At 45.8% G+C, this 19,991-nt stretch overlaps 1 protein-coding gene across 1 annotated transcript in view; it reads right to left on the bottom strand.

Annotated features, from left to right (window-relative positions):
* Window positions 1–19,991, bottom strand: part of LOC126183531 (uncharacterized) — a 1,031,760-nt gene that overhangs the window by 322,021 nt on the left and 689,748 nt on the right. The window contains exon 15 of the mRNA XM_049925600.1: window positions 9,259–9,373. Coding sequence (XP_049781557.1) covers window positions 9,259–9,373 — 115 coding nt within the window. The remainder of the gene's footprint in view (window positions 1–9,258; window positions 9,374–19,991) is intronic.

Raw genomic sequence — 19,991 nt, 5'->3', positions numbered from 1 at the left:
AGTTTTCCTCGTAAGTGGAAAGCCGTGCCACTACGGGTGTGGACTGCAGCCAAGAGCTGTTATGTTCTGCCTCGATCATGCAGTACTTCTTACGATAGCTATTTAATGAACCCAGACATTCTCTTTGATCGTTCTTCAGTATTGTTATTTAATTGTGTGTCGAGGCGCCGGGTCTGTGAAGTTTAACAGTTATGTCAAAATTACGTTTAATGTTAAGCAATGAATACGAAACTGCTTGTAGAGTGTAACGCGCTGCGAGCTAGCTCGCGAGATAGGGAAGTGGGGTAAGCCCAGATCAAAACCACCCGGCGGATTGACGACAGTGGGTTGGATATCCACGCTCGTTTAGTGTGAATACTGCGCTCGTCCCCAGGTATTGCCTCAGGGGATAGGACGAGCTAACACAAAAATTACGATACCACGCAGAGCCAAGTTTGCACCGTTGACAGACAGATGGCGCACACGACTTCCCTCCCTTAGATTACCTTCACGACTGTAGCGTAGGAGACGATACATGACGGGGAAAGAAAGTGTTTTGTGGGCTGTGTATTGGAAACCCAAGTCACATTTGGAAAGTGAACGTTCCTGTTCGCGATTAAGTTTTTGGTACACCGTTCAGTAAATTTATTCCCAATCAGAACATTAAATTTTAACATGATTAGACGTTGTGCTTTTCGTTCAGTTCTTGATTTGTGGCCATCATTAACCCGTCGCCAGTGTTATACAAATATGTCACAAGCACCAGTAATAACTCTTGGTTCAAATAAAGTTATGTGATCCAAAGAAACCCGACACAGTGTGACTGATTTTTCAGTACTCTTACATTATCATTAACTTTATTATTCATTGTTGATAACAGAGCTAAATACACACATCAAAAAGTTTTGCATCACCCCGGTTCCCAGAACACCTGAAGATAGACGTTGACTGGGGATATTGTATCACAAACACAGTCCCTTTGACTGTTCAGAGATGTTACTAAACCTGCCCAAAGATGTAAACAACCATGCATGAGCCGTGCCTATTAAGCGGAGGGGGTCCGTCAGCCGATCAGTTCCAGTCATTCCGCCAGTAAGGAGGTACACGGCTCGTGTTGTCTGTAGTTCAACAATGCCTAGACGGTCAATACCGCGGTTTGATTGCGTCCGCATTGTTACTTTGTGCCAGGAAGGGCTCTCAACAAGGAAAGTGTCCAGGCATCTCGGGGTGAACCAAAGCGATGTTATTCGGATATGGAGGAGACGCAGAGAGACAGGCCTCGCTCAGCCCGCCCAAGGGCTACAACTGCAGTGGATCACCGCTGCCTACGGATTATGGCTCGGAAGAACCCTGACAACAACGCCACCATGTTGAATAATGCTATTCGTGCAGCCATAGGACTTCATGTTACGACTCATACTGTGCGCATTAGGCTGCATGATCCGCAACTTCACTCCAGACGTCCGTGGCGAGGTCCACCTCTGTAACCACGACACCAGGCAGCGCGGTACAGATGGGTCCAACAACATGCCGAATGGACCGCTCAGGATTGGCATCACGTTATCTTCACCGATGAGTGTCGCATATTCCTTCAACCAGACAATCGTCGAAGACGTGCTTGGAGGCAGCCCGGTCAGGCTGAACGTCTTAGACACACTGTCCAGCGAGTGCAACAAGGTGGAGGTTCTCTGCTGTTTTGGGGTGGCATTATGTGGGGCCGATGTACGCCGATGGTAGTCATGGAAGGCGCCGAAACGGCTGTAGGAAACGCGAATGCATCCTCCGACCGATTGTGCAACCATATCGGCAGCATATTGGCGAGGCATTCGTCTTCATGGACGTCAATGCGTGGCTCCATCGTGCACATCTTATGAATGACTTCCTTCCGGATAACGACATCGCTCGACTAGAGTGGCCAGCATGTTCTCCAGACATGAACCATATCGAACATGCCTAGGATAAATTTCAAATATGTACGACGTGCCCCACCAATCACTCTGAGGGATCTACGCCAAATGGCCGTTGAGGAGTGGGACAACCTGGGCCAACAGTGCCTTGATGAACTTGTGGAGAGTATGCCAAGATGAATACAGGCATGCATCAGTGCAAGAGGACGTGCTACTGGGTATTAGAGTTACCGGTGTGTAAAGCAATCTGGACCACCACCTCTGAATGTCTCGCTGTATGGTGGTACAACGTGCAATGTGTGGTTTTCATGAGCAAAAAAAGGGCGGAAATGATGTTTACACTCCTAGAAATTGATATAAGAACACCGTGAATTCATTGTCCCAGGAAGGGGAAACTTTATTGACACATTCCTGGGGTCAGATACATCACATGATCACACTGACAGAACCACAGGCACATAGACACAGGCAACAGAGCATGCACAATGTCGGCACTAGTACAGTGTATATCCACCTTTCGCAGCAATGCAGGCTGCTATTCTCCCATGGAGACGATCGTAGAGATGCTGGATGTAGTCCTGTGGAACGGCTTGCCATGCCATTTCCACCTGTCGCCTCAGTTGGACCAGCGTTCGTGCTGGACGTGCAGACCGCGTGAGACGACGCTTCATCCAGTCCCAAACATGCTCAATGGGGGACAGATCCGGAGATCTTGCTGGCCAGGGTAGTTGACTTACACCTTCTAGAGCACGTTGGGTGGCACGGGATACATGCGGACGTGCATTGTCCTGTTGGAACAGCAAGTTCCCTTGCCGGTCTAGGAATGGTAGAAGGATGGGTTCGATGACGGTTTGGATGTACCGTTCACTATTCAGTGTCCCCTCGACGATCACCAGTGGTGTAAGGCCAGTGTAGGAGATCGCTCCCCACACCATGATGCCGGGTGTTGGCCCTGTGTGCCTCGGTCGTATGCACTCCTGATTTTGGCGCTCACCTGCACGGCGCCAAACACGCATACGACCATCATTGGCACCAAGGCAGAAGCGACTCTCATCGCTGAAGACGATACGTCTCCATTCGTCCCTCCATTCACGCCTGTCGCGACACCACTGGAGGCGGGCTGCACGATGTTGAGGCGTGAGCGGAAGACGGCCTAACGGTGTGCGGGACCGTAGCCCAGCTTCATGGAGACGGTTGCGAATGGTCCTCGCCGATACCCCAGGAGCAACAATGTCCCTAATTTGCTGGGAAGTGGCGGTGCGGTCCCCTACGGCACTGCGTAGGATCCTACGGTCTCGGCGTGCATCCGTGCGTCGCTGCGGTCCGGTCCCAGGTCGACGGGCACGTGCACCTTCCGCTGACCACTGGCGACAACATCGATGTACTGTGGAGACCTTACGCCCCACATGTTGAGCAATTCGGCGGTACGTCCACCCGGCCTCCCGCATGCCCACTATACGCCCTCGCTCAAAGTCCGTCAACTGCACATACGGTTCACGTCCACGCTGTCGCGGCATGCTACCAGTGTTAAAGACTGCGATGGAGCTCCGTATGCCACGGCAAACTGGCTGACACTGACGGCGGCGGTGCACAAATGCTGCACAGCTAGCGCCATTCGACGGCCAACACCGCGGTTCCTGGTGTGTCCGCTGTGCCGTGCGTGTGATCATTGCTTGTACCGCCCTCTCGCAGTGTCCGGAGCAAGTATGGTGGGTCTGACACACCGGTGTCAATGTGTTCTTTTTTCCATTTCCAGGAGTGTATGTTGACTTCTATTCCAATTTTCTGTACAGGTTGCGGAACTCTCGAAACCTAGGTGACTTTTTTTGATGTATGCATAACACACGATGTAGTTGTTTTTGTGGTCTTCAGTCCAGAGACTTGTTTGATGCAGCTCTCCATGCTACCCTATCCTGTGCAAGCTTCTTCATCTCCGAGTAACTACTGCAATCTACATCCTTCTGAATCTGTTTAGTGCATTCATCTCTTGGTCTACCTCTACGATTTTTACCCTCTACGATTCTCTGCAATACTAAATTGGTGATCCGTTGATGCCGCAGAACATGTTATACCAAACGGTCCCTTCTTTTAGTCAGGTTATATCACAATTTCCTCTTCTCCCCAGTTCTGTTCAGTACCTCCTCATTAGTTACGTGATGTACCCATCTAATCTTCAGGCTTCTTCTGTAGCACCACATTTCGAAAGCTTCTATTCTCTTCTTGTCTAAACTATTTATCGTCCATGTTTGACTTCCATACACGACTACACTCCATACAAATACCTTCAAAAAAGACTTCCTGACACTTAAATCTATACTCGATGTTAACAAATTGCTCTTCTTCAGAAACGCTTTCCTTGCCATAGATAGTCTACATTTTATATCCTCTCTACTACGACCATCATCAGTTATTTTGCTCCCCAAATAGCAAAACTCACCTACTACTTTAAGTGTCTCATTTCCTAACCTAATTCCCTCAGCATCACCTGACTTCATTCTACTACAATCCATTATTCTTGTTTTGCTTTTGTTGATGTTCATCTTATATCCTCCTTTCAAGACACTGTCCATTCTGTCCAACTGCTCTTCCAGGTCCTTTGCTGTCTCTGACAGAATTGCAATGTCATCGGCAAACCTCAAAGTTTTATTTCTTCTCCATGGATTTTAATTCCTACTCCAAAATTTTCTTTATTTTGCTTTAGTGCTTGCTCAATATGCAGATTGAATAACATCGAGGATAGGCTACAACACTGTCGCACTCCCTTCTCAGCCATTGCTTCCCTTTTATGCCCCTCGACTCTTATAACTGCCGTCTTGTTTCCGTACAAATTGTAAATAGCCTTTCGCTCCCTGTATTTTACCCCTGCCACATTCAGATTTTTAAAGAGTGTATTCGAGTTAACATTGTCAAAAGCTTTCTCCAACTCTACAAATGTTAGTAACGTAGGTTTGCCGTTCCTTAATCTATCTTCTAAGACAAGTCGTAGGGTCAGTATGGCCTCTCGTTTTCCAACATTTCTACGGAATCAAAACTGATCTTCCCCGAGTTCGGCTTCTACCAGTTTTTCCAGTCGTTTGTAAAGAATTCGTGTTAGTATTTTGCAACCGTGACTTATTAAACTGATAGTTCGGTAATTTGCACACCTGTCGACACCTGCTGTCTTTGGGATTGGAATTATTACATTCTTCTTGAAGTCTTAGGGTGTTTCGCCTGTCTCATACATCTTGCTCACCAGACGGTAGTTTTATTATGGCTGGCTCTCTCAAGGCTATCAGTAATTCTAATGTAATGTTGTCTATTTCCGGGGCCTTTTTTTGACTTAGCTCTTCCAGTGCTCTGTCAAATTCTTTACGCAGTATCATATCTCCCATCTCATCTTCGTCTACGTCCTCTTCTATTTCCATAGTATTGCCCTCAAGTACATCGCCTTTGTATAGACCCTCTGTATACTCCTTTCATCTTTCTGCTTTCCCGTCTTTGCTTAGGTTCATATGGCTCTGAGCACTATGCGACTTAACTTCAGAGGTCATCAGTCGCCTAGAACTTAGAACTAATTAAACCTAACTAACCTAAGGACGTCACACACACACACACACACACACACACACACACACACACACACACATATCCATGCCAGAGGCAGGATTCGAACCTGTGACCGTAGCGGTCGCTCGGTTCCAGATGGTAGCACCTAGAACCGCACGGCCACTCCGGCTGGCCTTTGCTTAGGACTGATTTTCTGTCTGAGCTTTTGGTATTCATAGAGTGGTTCTCTGTTTTCCAAAGGTCTCTTTAATTTTCCTGTAGTACGTAAATTATTTATTTTAAAATTTCAGAAACTAATAAGTTTAGTCCACGAAATATTGTGTTTGTGGCATCTAGAGGACGAAAATATCACAGTCGAAATATAGTTCAAAAATGGTTCAAATGGCTCTGAGCACTATGGGACTTAACTTCTAAGACCATGAGTCCCCTTAGATCTTAGAACTACTTAAACCTAACTAACCTAAGGACATCACAGACATCCATGCCCGAGGCAGGATTCGAACCTGCGACCGTAGCGGTCACGTGGTTCCAGACTGTAGCGCCTAGAACCGCTCGGCCACCCCGGCCGGCCGAAATATAGTTCGCCATCTATTGGGTGAAACTGCAGGTTACTTCAAAACCTCAAATAGGCGTAATCTTTATTGGAAATTTTAGGGATAGATTATAACCTCAAAAATTAATTTGTTCAAGTAAACAGGGGAGCATATCTTATATGCTTATAGCTAATGTGCTGGATCACTTTTGTGGAAGGTTGTCATTAGTTGTCTACAAATTATTATTACTGCTTACTGGCGTTTTATGCCAGTAGGGTAGTGATTCTGTTACTATGAAGTGGTTTGGAAATGTGGTGTACGGTATGTATTTCCATTTTTAAGTGCTTTAGGTTTTCAGAATATCTTATGCTGCACTTTATTCTTGTCTTTCACTCTTGTGCTAAATGACAGTCATTGACGGTTAATTGAGATACGTCTGCACAAATTTAAATAAATACAGCTCAACAGAGTGTTTATAAGTTGCTTTTCAAGGTCACCACTAATTGTCTCGAGAATTTAACAGAGCGTTTCTCCAGTCATCACATGTATTTGTGAAACTTGTCTGGTTATTCTGATAACTGATGACTTTTTTGTATAGTACTCGCTTTACGAGACAGGAAAGCTCATTCACATGCATTCGTCGTCTTTTTAACAGCAAAAGCTGCTATACAGCGTTCGTAACCAAGCACAGAGGTATCCTTGTATCCACCCTATGCTAGAGGTTAAAATTTAACCTACTTCATACATAGAATAGATTCTAGACTAACCTAACCTCCTTGACATTGCCAGAAACTGACGAAGGAAATCGGACGTACTATGTCAACGCTATCGGCCTATGTTATCTGGCAACCTCCTAACCGTAATTATGGAACTTGTGTAGTAACCACAGACAAGCCATTTTCATTGTATACAAGGAACAGGAGGAAGATAAATGCTAATGAGAGACTAAATATATGGTCCAAGATTAGTGGTGTTCTTTGCAAAAGTACGAAAAGATATTATATCTCTCTCGTTGTAGCTCTCAAGTCCTCCTAGTACTGAATCACCTCCTCGTACTAAAGCAATAGTCAACCACGAATTGCCACTAACAACCTATGTAGTTGTACAAGAAAATTGAATCTTGCAACCGATAAATGTAATAGGTCCTTGAAGAAGTTCTTGTTGAGCTGTTTCATTTGGTGTAATAGAAAAGCTATCCACACTCTTGTAGACAGGCATTCTGCTCCTCCTTGAATATCTTCTGCGTCGGTACGGCATGGCTGTATACACAGTGCGGCTGCCTCGAGTCGAATGAACCTGCAGCTGCATCATGGCTGTGTGCGTTTGCTCCATGTTGCTGTCTGGGGCACTCTGGCTGTGTGCGCCGCCGTCTAGGCGGGTGACCTTGAGCGGGACTTACCCGCTGAACGAGGCTGCCGGGCAACACGGGCTCTAGTATTACGACGGTGCCTGACGGCCGTTGTCGATGTCATTGTGAACGCAGTCCTGTGATTCAAAAAGAATACCACAACTTTAGGAATTTAAAACTCTGCAACGACAAAAGGCAGAGCTAAGAACTATCTGTCGGCGAATTAATGGAGCTATAAAGTTTCATTCAGTTGTACATTTGTTCGCTTGAGGCGCTGTTGACTAGGCGTCAGCGTCAGTTGATGCTAAGATGGCGACCGCTCAACAGAAAGCTTTTTGTGTTATTGAGTACGGCAGAAGTGAATCGACGACAGTTGTTCAGCGTGCATTTCGAACGAAGTATGGTGTTAAACCTCCTGATAGGTGGTGTATTAAACGTTGGTATAAACAGTTTACCTGAACGTCAACTACCCGAGGCGATGGATCGGCCGCCAGGCAGCCCGTGACAGAGCACTTCATCACTGGCCTCCAAGAAGCCCTGATCTTACCCCCTGCGATTTTTTCTTATGGGGGTATGTTAAGGATATGGTGTTTCGGCCACCTCTCCCAGCCACCATTGATGATTTGAAACGAGAAATAACAGCAGCTATCCAAACTGTTACGCCTGATATGCTACAGAGAGTGTGGAACGAGTTGGAGTATCGGGTTGATATTGCTCGAGTGTCTGGAGGGGGCCGTATTGAACATCTCTGAACTTGTTTTTGAGTGAAAAACACCTTTTTAAATACTCTTTGTAATGATGTATAACAGAAGGTTATATTATGTTTCTTTCATTAAATACACATTTTTAAAGTTGTGGTATTCTTTTTGAATCACCCTGTATATCTACTTATAGACAAATGTACTCTGATGTGAAACTATAACTGTGCAATGAACAAAGCGCTAATGTTCATATCAGATGTATGTCAAATCTTATGGGACTTAACTGCTAAGGTCATCGGTCTCCAAGCTTACACACTACTTATCCTAAACTATCGTAAGTACAAACACACACACCCATGCCCGAGGGAGGATTCGAACCTCCGCCGGGACCAGCCACACAGTCCATGACTGCAGCGTCTCAAACCGCTCGGCTAATCCCGCGCGGCACGCTAATGTTATCAAAGCGACAGCATCATATTTGTATACAAATTTAAATAGTTACCATGCTCAAGCTTTAATAAATTACTAATAAATTGTGTGGGTGTGTGTTGTAGTATCTGATCGACCGCCTCCAAAAGTACTCATTAGTTGCAGCAATACACCACAGATAAGTCTGTAGATTTCTTAGGTCAAGAAATTTCCTCATTCTGTAGCGTCTGTCTTTGTCGCAAGCAGTGTGGGCACTACGCAATAACATTAAGCGTACCACGCTCAAGTAGCAGGGAATGGGGCTGCAGAACGCCCTGAGCATATAAATATGCTCACAGCCCAACTAAAAATGCATATTTCACAGTATCGTTTCTCCGTTTTCCTGCCATTCAAACTTATAGTCTTGAGGCGTGTGATGATGGTCGTTGCCTGTAGAATTCAAATGGCCAGTGTCGAGCCCACTATGAGCACTCGATTGTAATGCTTTTGGAAGGTTAATTTCAAAATTTTCCAAATGGCTCTGAGCACTATGCGCCTTAACTTCTGAGGTCATCAGTCGCCTAAAACTTAGAACTAAGGACATCACACACATCCATGCCCGAGGCAGGACTCGAACCGTAGCGGTCGCTCGGTTCCAGACTGTAGCGCCTAGAACCGCACGGCCACTTCGGCCAGCGGTTGATCTCAAGGAAGAAGCTACTGCAGAGCGAAAGTTTCATTTTGGATTCTGATATTTATTCCAGTAATAACACAAATCGGTTTCTTATCGATCGGTTGTATTGCAAGTAATTAAAAAGTAATGATTAGGAACAGACCTGTTGTTTATATGACAGAGAGTCCAACGTGCCGACGGAGAGAGTCGTAGGAGGATCTGGAGAATCTAGAGGGCTGCTCGCTGGAGTCCCACCTCTCGCTGTATTCAAATAAATGCTGGAACATAAAAACATAGCCAGCTAAGTTAGCGTCAGTGTGTGTATGTGCTACTCGCCATGCATTAAGTATGATACACTACAAAATGGTTCAAATGGCTCTAAGCACTATGGGACTTACATCTGAGGTCATCAGTCCCCTAGACTTAGAACTACTTAAACCTAACTAACCTAAGAACATACACACATCCATGCCCGAGGCAGGATTCGAACCTGCGACCGTAGCAGCAGCGCGGTTCCGGACTGAAGCGCCTAGAACCGCTCGGCCACAACGGCCGGCTGATACACAACAGGTCATGAAAATTGTAACACTGTCAATGAAACATACAAATCAAATGGATGTAAACCACAACAGTAGATTCTAAGCAGAGTATTGTTACTGCTGTGGTATTCAGTCCTAACACAGGTACAGTGCAGCTCTTCAAACCAGTTGTAATGTCCCGTCTGTTAACATCGGGATCACGAGGTGTATGCGCAGTAGCAAGCCGAGCCGCTGTCATCGCAGCTCACAGTAAACCCAACTAGCGCTCAGTAGCCCGATATTGCGGTAACGAACTGTGTTATAATTACGTTTACGTGCGAAAACAAGGTTGTTTACGGCAGTGTGAATTTTTGTTAGTGACAGGAGATCGAGTACAGAATTACACGGTAATTATCAGTATACTGAAGGACTTTAAAGGGTAAGTTTTTAAGTGAAAAATAATGGTTTGATGTGTGATCGACAGTTGTACTAATCACAGCAGACAAATAAGTAAGTTAGGAATTACTTTTCATATATTTCATAAAAACAATTAGATGAAACACAAATGTATAAATCCTTGTAAACATACAGATTCGTTTGCAGTTGAAAATGCTCGTGTCTGCCCAATACATTATACTGATTGGGATTATGAAAGGGATTTGAAAAGTGAACTGTTGAATATTAGTGCGAAACGCAGATTGAAGATGGATGCTGTTCCAACTCTAAATGTACCATCCTCCGGTGATGATTTATGGCGTGGTAATGAGCCTATTAATGAGAGAAACCTTTGGGCACGAAAGCAAAGTACCGTAAATAAGAGTATATCTCTGACGCAGAGAGTCTAACCCAGGAATTGGAACATCTGAGAACTGTATTTCGAAAAAATGGGTACTCAGAGTGGCAGATTCAAGGTGCTCTCTCCACCCAACCACTACGGCACAACCTGTGGAGATGGATGAAATCACGAGGGAGGAGGTAAGCACTGCGTTTATTCCATATACAGGTGCACTGTCGGGGAAAATCGCCCGCATTTTGAAGAAACACCGGGTCGGAACTGTGTTTTGTCCTCCGAATAAAACTCTTGCACTGGTTGGGAGCGCCAAAGATGACGTCGGTTTGAGGAAGGCCGGCGTGTACCAGATTCCGTATCAATGTGGCAAGTCGTATATTGGTCAGACGATGCGTACCGTCGAGGATTGACGCCGTGAACACCAGAGGCACACTCGACTGATGTAACCGAGCAAGTCGGCGGTCGCTGAACATTGTTTGTCGGAAAATCACGCTATGGAGTATGAACGCACGAGGATTCTGGTGCAGACGTCGAGATACTGGGACAGCGTTGTTAGAGAGGCCATCGAAATTCGCACCAATGACGACCTCATAAACCGTGGCTGTGGCTATAATCTTAGCAAGGCTTGGGAACCAGCGATTGGGTTAATCAAGAGTAAATCGAGCAAACGTATAGTTGTGACGACCACGGCGGACAGAGCCATCACACCGACGTCATATCAGACGCCGTCGCATTCTGTTCCACCGCGCGACCGTGGCGCGGGGCGCGGACGGCGGAGGGAGTGCGCCGCGGGCGGAGGGTATTTAAATCTGCCGCCGTCGCGACCAAACCCAGTTCCCCCTGAGCAGCCATAGCGTACGGATCTCCGTACCGGCACGTTTACAGGAGCTCAGTCCGTCAGTTCACCTGATGATGGCGACATGTATGATCGCCGAAATATTGTGCCCGTTGGACACTGTAGACCGGCAGTACACCCGCGGATATTTTGATTATCAAATACGCCGGGAGAAACTCAAGAATCACATATTACTCACTAATGAAGAAATTCCTACTAGACAAAATGTTAACCATGAAAACGAACACCGCTGTAAATGCGACAATGCGTGCTTACGCCAACAATTATAAATAACGGAAACAGAAGTAAAAGACCTTAGGCAAAAGAATGCAGATTTACAGGCAAAGAGAATGACGTTCTTCGGAGGCAGTGTACCAGTATTTCACCGACCATAGAAAAAAATACACTAATATAAAGCCTAATAATAATAGCAAAAATTATATTACATTAAAACACGGAAAATGAGCTAAACATGAATGTGCCATGTGCGTATAAGCTTTCAATCCAATGCGGTGTGGCGAGAGGGTTGATAGTGACGTCACAGCTCACAGCCCGCCTGCGCGTGACTAACGTGCATTCTAGCATCCGTGAGTCGTGTTCATCGAAGAATAGACAAGAAAAGAGTGGCTATTGTTACTGAAATGATGAGTTTGTAAAGTAAATGTTGCAAATGTGTTTCTGTGTGTATGAAGAAACGTCTCGTGGCCGTGACAAGAATCACACCCTGGTTGGATGCAGAGTTTTCAGTGACTGGTGGGCTGTATGAAAACCAGGTGCCGTCACACCTAAGAGAAGCACAGTTGGACCAAGATAGTATATGCAGGGAGAACCAGAACTCCACTGACAAACTTAACGTTTTTCAGGTATACAGGGCTATTACAAATGATTGAAGCGATTTCATAAATTCACTGTAGCTCCATTCATTGACATATGGTCACGACACACTACAGATACGTAGAAAAACTCATAAAGTTTTGTTCGGCTGAAGCCGCACTTCAGGTTTCTGCCGCCAGAGCGCTCGAGAACGCAGTGAGACAAAATGGCGACAGGAGCCGAGAAAGCGTATGTCGTGCTTGAAATGCACTCACGTCAGTCAGTCATAACAGTGCAACGACACTTCAGGACGAAGTTCAACAAAGATCCACCAACTGCTAACTCCATTCGGCGACGGTATGCGCAGTTTAAAGTTTCTGGATGCCTCTGTAAGGGGAAATCAACGGGTCGGCCTGCAATGAGCGAAGAAACGGTTGAACGCGTGCGGGAAAGTTTCACGCGTAGCCCGTGGAAGTCGACGAATAAATCAAGCAGGGAGCTAAACGTACCACAGCCGACGGTTTGGAAAATCTTACGGAAGAGGCTAAAGCAGAAGCCTTACCGTTTACAATTGCTACACGCCCTGACACCCGATGACGAAGTCAAACGGTTTGAATTTTCGGCGCGGTTGCAACAGCTCATGGAAGAGGATGCGTTCAGTGCGAAACTTGTTTTCAGTGATGAAGCAACATTTTTTCGTAATGGTGAAGTGAAAAGACACAATGTGCGAATCTGGGCGGTAGAGAATCCTCACGCATTCATGCAGCAAATCCGCAATTCACCAAAAGTTAACGTGTTTTGTGCAATCTCACGGTTTAAAGTTTACAGCCCCTTTTTCTTCTGCGAAAAAAACGTTACAGGACACGTGTATCTGGACATGCTGGAAAATTGGCTCATGCCACAACTGGAGACCGACAGCGCCGACTTCATCTTTCAACAGGATGGTGCTCCACCGCACTTCCATCATGATGTTCGGCATTTCTTAAACAGGACATTGGAAAACCGATGGATCGGTCGTGGTGGAGATCATGATCAGCAATTCATGTCATGGCCTCCACGCTCTCCCAACTTAACCCCATGCGATTTCTTGCTGTGGGGTTATGTGAAAGATTCAGTGTTTAAACCTCCTCTATCAAGAAACGTGCCAGAACTGCGAGCTCGCATCAACGATGCTTTCGAACTCATTGATGGGGACATGCTGCGCCGAGTGTGGGAGGAACTTGATTATCAGCTTGATGTCTGCCGAATCATTAAAGGGGCACAAATTGAACATTTGTGAATGCCTAAAAAAACTTATTGTGTTTTTGTATGTGTGTGCAAAGCATTGTAAAAATATCTCAAATAATAAAGTTACTGTAGAGCTGTGAAATCGCTTCAATCATTTGTAATAACTCTGTATATTCTGAGTATTTTGGCATAAGGGACCCATGATCTCCGGTGGCCCGTTACTGAGTGACGCACAGTTAAATGTCACACGAGGGCCCCACCGAGCGGACTCTATCTCCCTTCTCACTGTCTATGTTGGGGACGCCACGCATACTTGATACCAGAGGACGGCAAGTTCACATGATCTCACTGGCCACGACTCTGGTTGTGCGGCGCATCTTTTTAAGCAACCGCACTCAGCGTTTCGCCCCAGACTCACTGAATCTACCGAGTTATCAATCTTAGTGTGGAAGACTGCAGTGAGACATTACATCGACGTAGCGCGGAGCTATTAACACTAAGCACTATTTCATGTCAGTCACCTATCGGATTGTATCAGCATTCAAGATTGCGAACAGAATAAGTTCTCTCTCCAAAGCACCACCACATAAGCCATACACAAGAATGGTTAAGAAAAACCTTAGAAACCTGAAGCAGAGGGCACACAACAAATCAGAGTACTCCAGAGACTTCACTGTAGATGAGAACATTGCAGCAATCAAAGAAATGAAAAAAGGCAAAGCTCCAGGATTTGATGTGATACATCCAGAGTTCCTCATCAATTGTGGAAACAGGGGTCGTAGATGGCTTGCAAGTTTCTTCGCTAATATTATGCTATCAGGGAACGCGCCAAAAGCCTTCAAAAAAACAAAAATCATAGCAATACTGAAGCCGGGTTAGCCAGCGAACAAAACTGCTAGCTATCGTCAAATCGTCCTCCTGATCTGCTCGTACAAGCTTTTGGAAAAAGTCATCCTCAGCCGAATCGATCCAAAGATCCATAAAGTTATTCCCATCGAACAGGCAGAATTCAGACAAAAGCTGTGCAGACCAAGTGCTTAGCTTAACTACACACATAGAAGCTGGATTCCAACGTCGCCTTAAAACGTCAGTGGCTTTTAGTGATCTTACGGATGCCTATGATACTGTATGGAGACAAGGACTGTTGTACAAACTCGCTAGTGTCATACACTGCCAAATCACAATCAGGCTCAAAACAACATACTGTCTGAGAGATACTACCAAGTAGTCCTTGGCAAACAACTAAGCAGACAGAGGAAACTTGATAATGCTCTTGCTCAAGGCTCAGTTCTGGCGCCATTCCTGTTGAACTTGTATACATCTGACCTCCATGAAACAAAAATCAAGGAAGTTCATCTATGCAAATGATCTGGCCTTGACCACCCAGCAGAGAACTCTTGAAGCTGGTGAGTAGATCCTACCCGCAGATCTAAGCACAATAGATGAATAGTTCAAAAAGTGGAGACAGATACCAAATCAAACGAAGACAGAAGTCAGCTGCTTTCACCTTAACAACAGAATGGCCAATGCGAAGTTCAAAAATGGTTCAAATGGCTCTGAGCACTATGGGACCTAATTGCTGTGGTCATTAGTCCCCTAGAACTTAGAACTACTTAAACCCAACTAACCTAAGGACATCACACACATCCATGCCCGAGGCAGGATTCGAATCTGCGACCGTAGCGGTCGCGCAGTTCCAGACTGTAGCGCCTAGAACCGCTCGGCCACTCCGGCCGGCAATGCGAAGTTGAATGTCACCTTTAATGGTCAGGTCCTTCACCACCAAGACTCTCCAAAATATCTAGGAGTGACTCTTGATAGAACCCCCTTTTACAGGAAGCACTTAGAAAACACCGCAGCAAAGCTGAGATCACGCAATAACATCATGCAGAAGCTGAGTGGTACCTCATGGGGCGCAAGAGCTACGACACTGTGATGCGCTACCTTAACGCTGGTCTATTCTGTTGGCGAATACTGTGCCCCAGAGTGGCTCAATAGCAAATACGCGAGAAAAGTTGACGTGGAGCTAAATGCAGCAATGAGGACAATAACAGGCTGCATCAAATCTACTTCTCTATACTGGTTACCACATCTAAGCAACATTGCGCCACCACACCTACGAAGACACAATGCTCTCCGCAAGGAATACCAAAAATTACTTAAAATCCTCGAGCTTCCAATGCACTCTGACGTTCCTGCACTCCGAATGAACCGATTAAAATCTAGGCAGACATCTGTCCTACTGGCAGAATCGCTACAGGCAGCTACTTTCTGTAACAACAAAAAGTGGACAGAAATGTGGAACACTATTTCTCTTGAGGAATATCAGACCCTCCAAACACCTGAAACAAGACCAGCAGTATGGAACTAACGCGACGTGCCTGGAAAACAATTAATCGGATCCGCACAGGCCACTGCATCTGTGCTGGAAACCTCTACCGACGGGGAAGGGCTTCACCTTCTCAGTGTGACTGTGGAAATGAACACCAGGCAGTCAATCACATTGTAACAAGCTGTAGCAGAAGAGCCTGCCATGGGAACTGTGGTGTCACCGCCAGACACCACACTTGCTAGGTGGTAGCCTTTAAATCGGCCGCGGTCCGTTAGTATACGTCGGACCCGCGTGTCGCCACTATCAGTGATTGCAGACCGAGCGCCGCCACACGGCAGGTCTAGAGAGACTTCCTAGCACTCGCCCCAGTTGTACAACCGACTTTGGTAGCGATGGTTCACTGACAAAATACGCTCTCATTTGCCGAGACGATAGTTAGCATAGCCTTCAGCTACGTCATTTGCTACGACCTAGCAAGGCGCCATTGCTAGTTACTATTGAGATTATCAATAATGTACCGTCAAGAGCGATGTTCACCAATTATGGATTAAAGTTAAGTATTCCAGCAGCTACGTACGTTTTTTGCTAAAGTCTAATTTCCTTGACCTGTTCCAGACTTCACGCCAGCCTGCGTGAGCTAAAACGCGTGCCTTTCGGCTTCCTCTAGTAGTACCGGGTTGGCTCTCTTGCCAACCCACAACAGGAACTTGGAAGATTTCTTTGAAATGACAGAGGCAGCCCTTGAATGGATCGACAAATCAGATATTAATTTATAGACTTATTTTTTAAATTACAAATTATGAAATTAATATCTTTTTGTAAAATTTTGTAAAACTATGTAATACATTATTGCTAGTCGCTATTCATATGTAATGCCATACGCTAAATAAATAAAGAGCATTCAAGAATACTTGTCACTATCAACAACATTACTCTCAGTGTATATAACTCAACAGCACAGAAGGACGAACGGCACTTCATAGTTATGCATACAAGTATTTAGTGTACATATTGGAAATAAATTTGTTAATGTGTTATCTTTTTGTAGATGTCTGTTCATCTTTATCAGCCACCTCAACTACCGATATATTAGACGTCCACTGACGACGAGTCTGCTGCTTAAGTGTGGCGACTGCCAGAAATTCGTAAAACTTCATACTTTTTGTGCGGAGTATATGCTGAGGTGAGAAACGTCACGGGCTACTTCCTAATACTGTGTCGTACCTCCTTTTGGCTGGCGTACTGCAGAAACTCGACGTGGCATGGACTCAACCTGCCATTGAAAGTCCCCTGCAGAAATACTGACCCAAGCTGCCTCTATAGCCGTCCATAATTACGAAAGAGCTGCCACTGCAGGATTTTGTACGCGAACTGAACTCTCAATTCTGTCCCATAGATATTGGACGGGATTCATGTCAGACGATCTGCATGGCCATAATAATTCGCTCGAAGTGTCCAGAATGCTCTTCAAACCAATCGTGAGAAACTGTGGCCCAGTGACATGGCCCATTGTCACTCATAAAGATTGCATCGTTGTTTGGGAACATGAAGTAGATGAATGGCCGCCAAGTAGCCGAACATAACCATTTCCAGTCAATGATCGGCTCAGCTGAACAAGAGGACCCAGTCCATTCCATGTAAACACAGCCCATTCTATTATGGAGCCACCACCACCTTGCACATTGCGTTGTTGACAACTTGGGTCCATAGCTTCGTGGGGTCTGCACCACAACCAAACCGTACCACCAGCTCTTACCAACTGAAATAGGGACTCGTCTCACCAGACCACGGCTTTCCAGTTGTTTGGTGTCGAAACGATATGGCCATGAGCCCAGGAGAGACACTGCTCTTGTGCTCTTAGGAAAGGCACTCGCGTCGGTCGTCTGCTGCCATAGCCCATTAACGCCAAATTTCTCCGCAGTGTCCTAACAGATACGTTCGTCGTACGTCCCACATTGGTTTCTACGGTCATTTCTCGCGGTGTTGCTTGTCTGTGAGCACTGACACCTCTACGCAAATGCCGCTGCCCTCGGTCGTTAAGTGAAGGTCGTCCGTCAATGTGTTGTCCGTCGTGAGAGGTAATGACTGAAATTTGATATTCTCGGGTCACTATTAACTGTGTGAATCTCAGAATACTGAATTCTCTAACGACTTCCAAAATGTAATGTCCCATGCTTCTAGCTCTAATTACCATTCCACGTTCACAGTCTGTTAATTACAGTCGTGCGCTTGTAATCACGTTGGAAGCCCTTTCACATGAATCACGTGATACCTTGTGTACGCGATACTGCCGCCATCTGTACATGTGTATATCACTATCTCACGACTTCTATCATCTCAGTGCAGTACACATTGTCATTAATTTTTGTCTGCAGTGGTGACTTCTGGAGAGCTATTAATCCGTGCACTTATTTAGTTTTAGAACCAACAAATCACTGCTATTGGTCGACTGCTGAACGCACAACAAACCCAGCACAGAACAACGACTGAGGCACAGAATGCCAGCGGTCAGGTGCCACATCCTCCTTTCCGCTCTTTTGATGCAAAACAAAAGGACTCGATAGAGAACCGCCTTAATCTTGAGCAGCATTTCCAAGCATGCAACGTTTCGGGTGAAACACAACGCTCCTTCTTTTCTTCCGTGGTTAGGAGAGTATATTTATAAGTTGTGCAATGAGCCCCAAATTCTACCCTATGAAGACATTGTTAGCAAACTGAATGACATCTTCGACGCTCAGATTCATGTAGCTGCTACTTGTATCAAACTTTTTCATGCATGTCGTTTTATTAAACAGTCCTAAAAGGAATGGATCACTGAACTCTAGGGCTTGATTAGGAACTTTAAATTTAACTGCTCTTGTGGAGCCTCATTTCAAGACGAAATGCTTGGTGATATCATTATTCAAAACCTGGCTGATAACAGAATACAGCCTGAGATTCTGAAGCATCGAAATCTTGTTCTCAGTGACAGCGCTGAGGTGACAAAAGTCATGAGATAGCGATATGCGCATACACAGATGGCGGTAATGTCGCGTATACAAGGTATAAAAGGGCAGTGCATTGGCGAAGTTGTCATTTATTTTCAGGTGATTCATGTGAAAAGGTTTCCGACATGATTATGGGCGCACGACAGGGATTAAGTCTCACCACGGAGAGAGCAGTGGCCTATGGCCTTCACTTAACGACAGAGAGCAGCGCCGTTTCCATAGATTTGTCAGTGCTAACAGGCAAGCAACAATGCGTGAAATAATCGCAGAAACCAATGTGGGGCGTACTACGAACGTATCCGTTAGGCCAGTGAGGTGAAATTTGGTGATAACGGCCTATGGCAGCAGACAACCGACGCGATTGCCTTTGCGAACAACACGTCATCGCTTGCAGTGCCTCTCCTGGGCCCGTGACCATATCGGTTGGATATTAGACGACTGGAAAACCGTGGCCTGGTCTGCTGAATTCCAATTTCAGTCGGTAAGAGCCGATGGTAGGGTTCGAGTGTGCCGCAGACCCCCGAAGCCATGGGCCCAAGTTGTGAACAAGGCACTGTGCAAGGTGGTGGTGGGCCGGCCGCAGTGGTCTAGCAGTTCTAGGCGCTTCAGTGTTGAACCGCGCGACCGCTACGTCGCAGGTTCGAATCCTGCCTCGGGCACGGATGTGTGTGATGTCCTTAGGTTAGTTAGGTTTAAGTAGTTCGAAGCTCTAGGGGACTAATGACCTCAGATGTTAAGTTCCATAGTGCCATAGTGCTCAGAGCCATTTGAACCATTTTGAACCAAGGTGGTGGTGACTCCATAATGCTGTAGGCTGTGTTTACATGGAACAGACTGGGTTCTGGTTATGTTCGGCTGCTTGGACGCCATTTGCAGTCATTCATGGACTTAATGTTCCCAAACAACGACAACATTTTTATCGATAACAATGCGCCATGACAACGGGCCACAGTTGTTCTTGATTGGTTTGAAGAAATTTCTGGACAATTCGAGCTTACGATGTGACCGACGTGAATCCTATTGAACATTTGTGGGATATAATCGAGAGATCCGTTCGCGTACAGAATCCTGCACCGGCAACACCTTCGCAATTATGGACGACCATAGAGGCAGCATGGCTCAATATTTCTCAACGAATTGTTGAATCCATGCCACGTCGGGCTGCTGCACTACGCTTGGCAAAAAGGATGTCCAACACGATATTAGGACGTATCCCATGACTTTTATCACTTCAGTCTACATAGAGCAAACGAAGTGCGGGAAGTGCAAGATTTTGCTGAACTTGATTTCAATATGCCTGTTGTTGCAATGCTGACAGCGGGTAGCTCACAGCAACCCCAGTTTCGCATGGCAGGGGATAACCGCCGGTACGGGCAGGAGTGTAAACAACTCGC

Source organism: Schistocerca cancellata, chromosome 4 (genome assembly GCF_023864275.1).
Source record: "Schistocerca cancellata isolate TAMUIC-IGC-003103 chromosome 4, iqSchCanc2.1, whole genome shotgun sequence".
In the NCBI taxonomy this organism is placed as follows: domain Eukaryota; kingdom Metazoa; phylum Arthropoda; class Insecta; order Orthoptera; family Acrididae; genus Schistocerca; species Schistocerca cancellata.
Note: the sequence above shows the minus strand (reverse complement) of the source record. Positions and strands in the feature narration are given on the sequence as shown.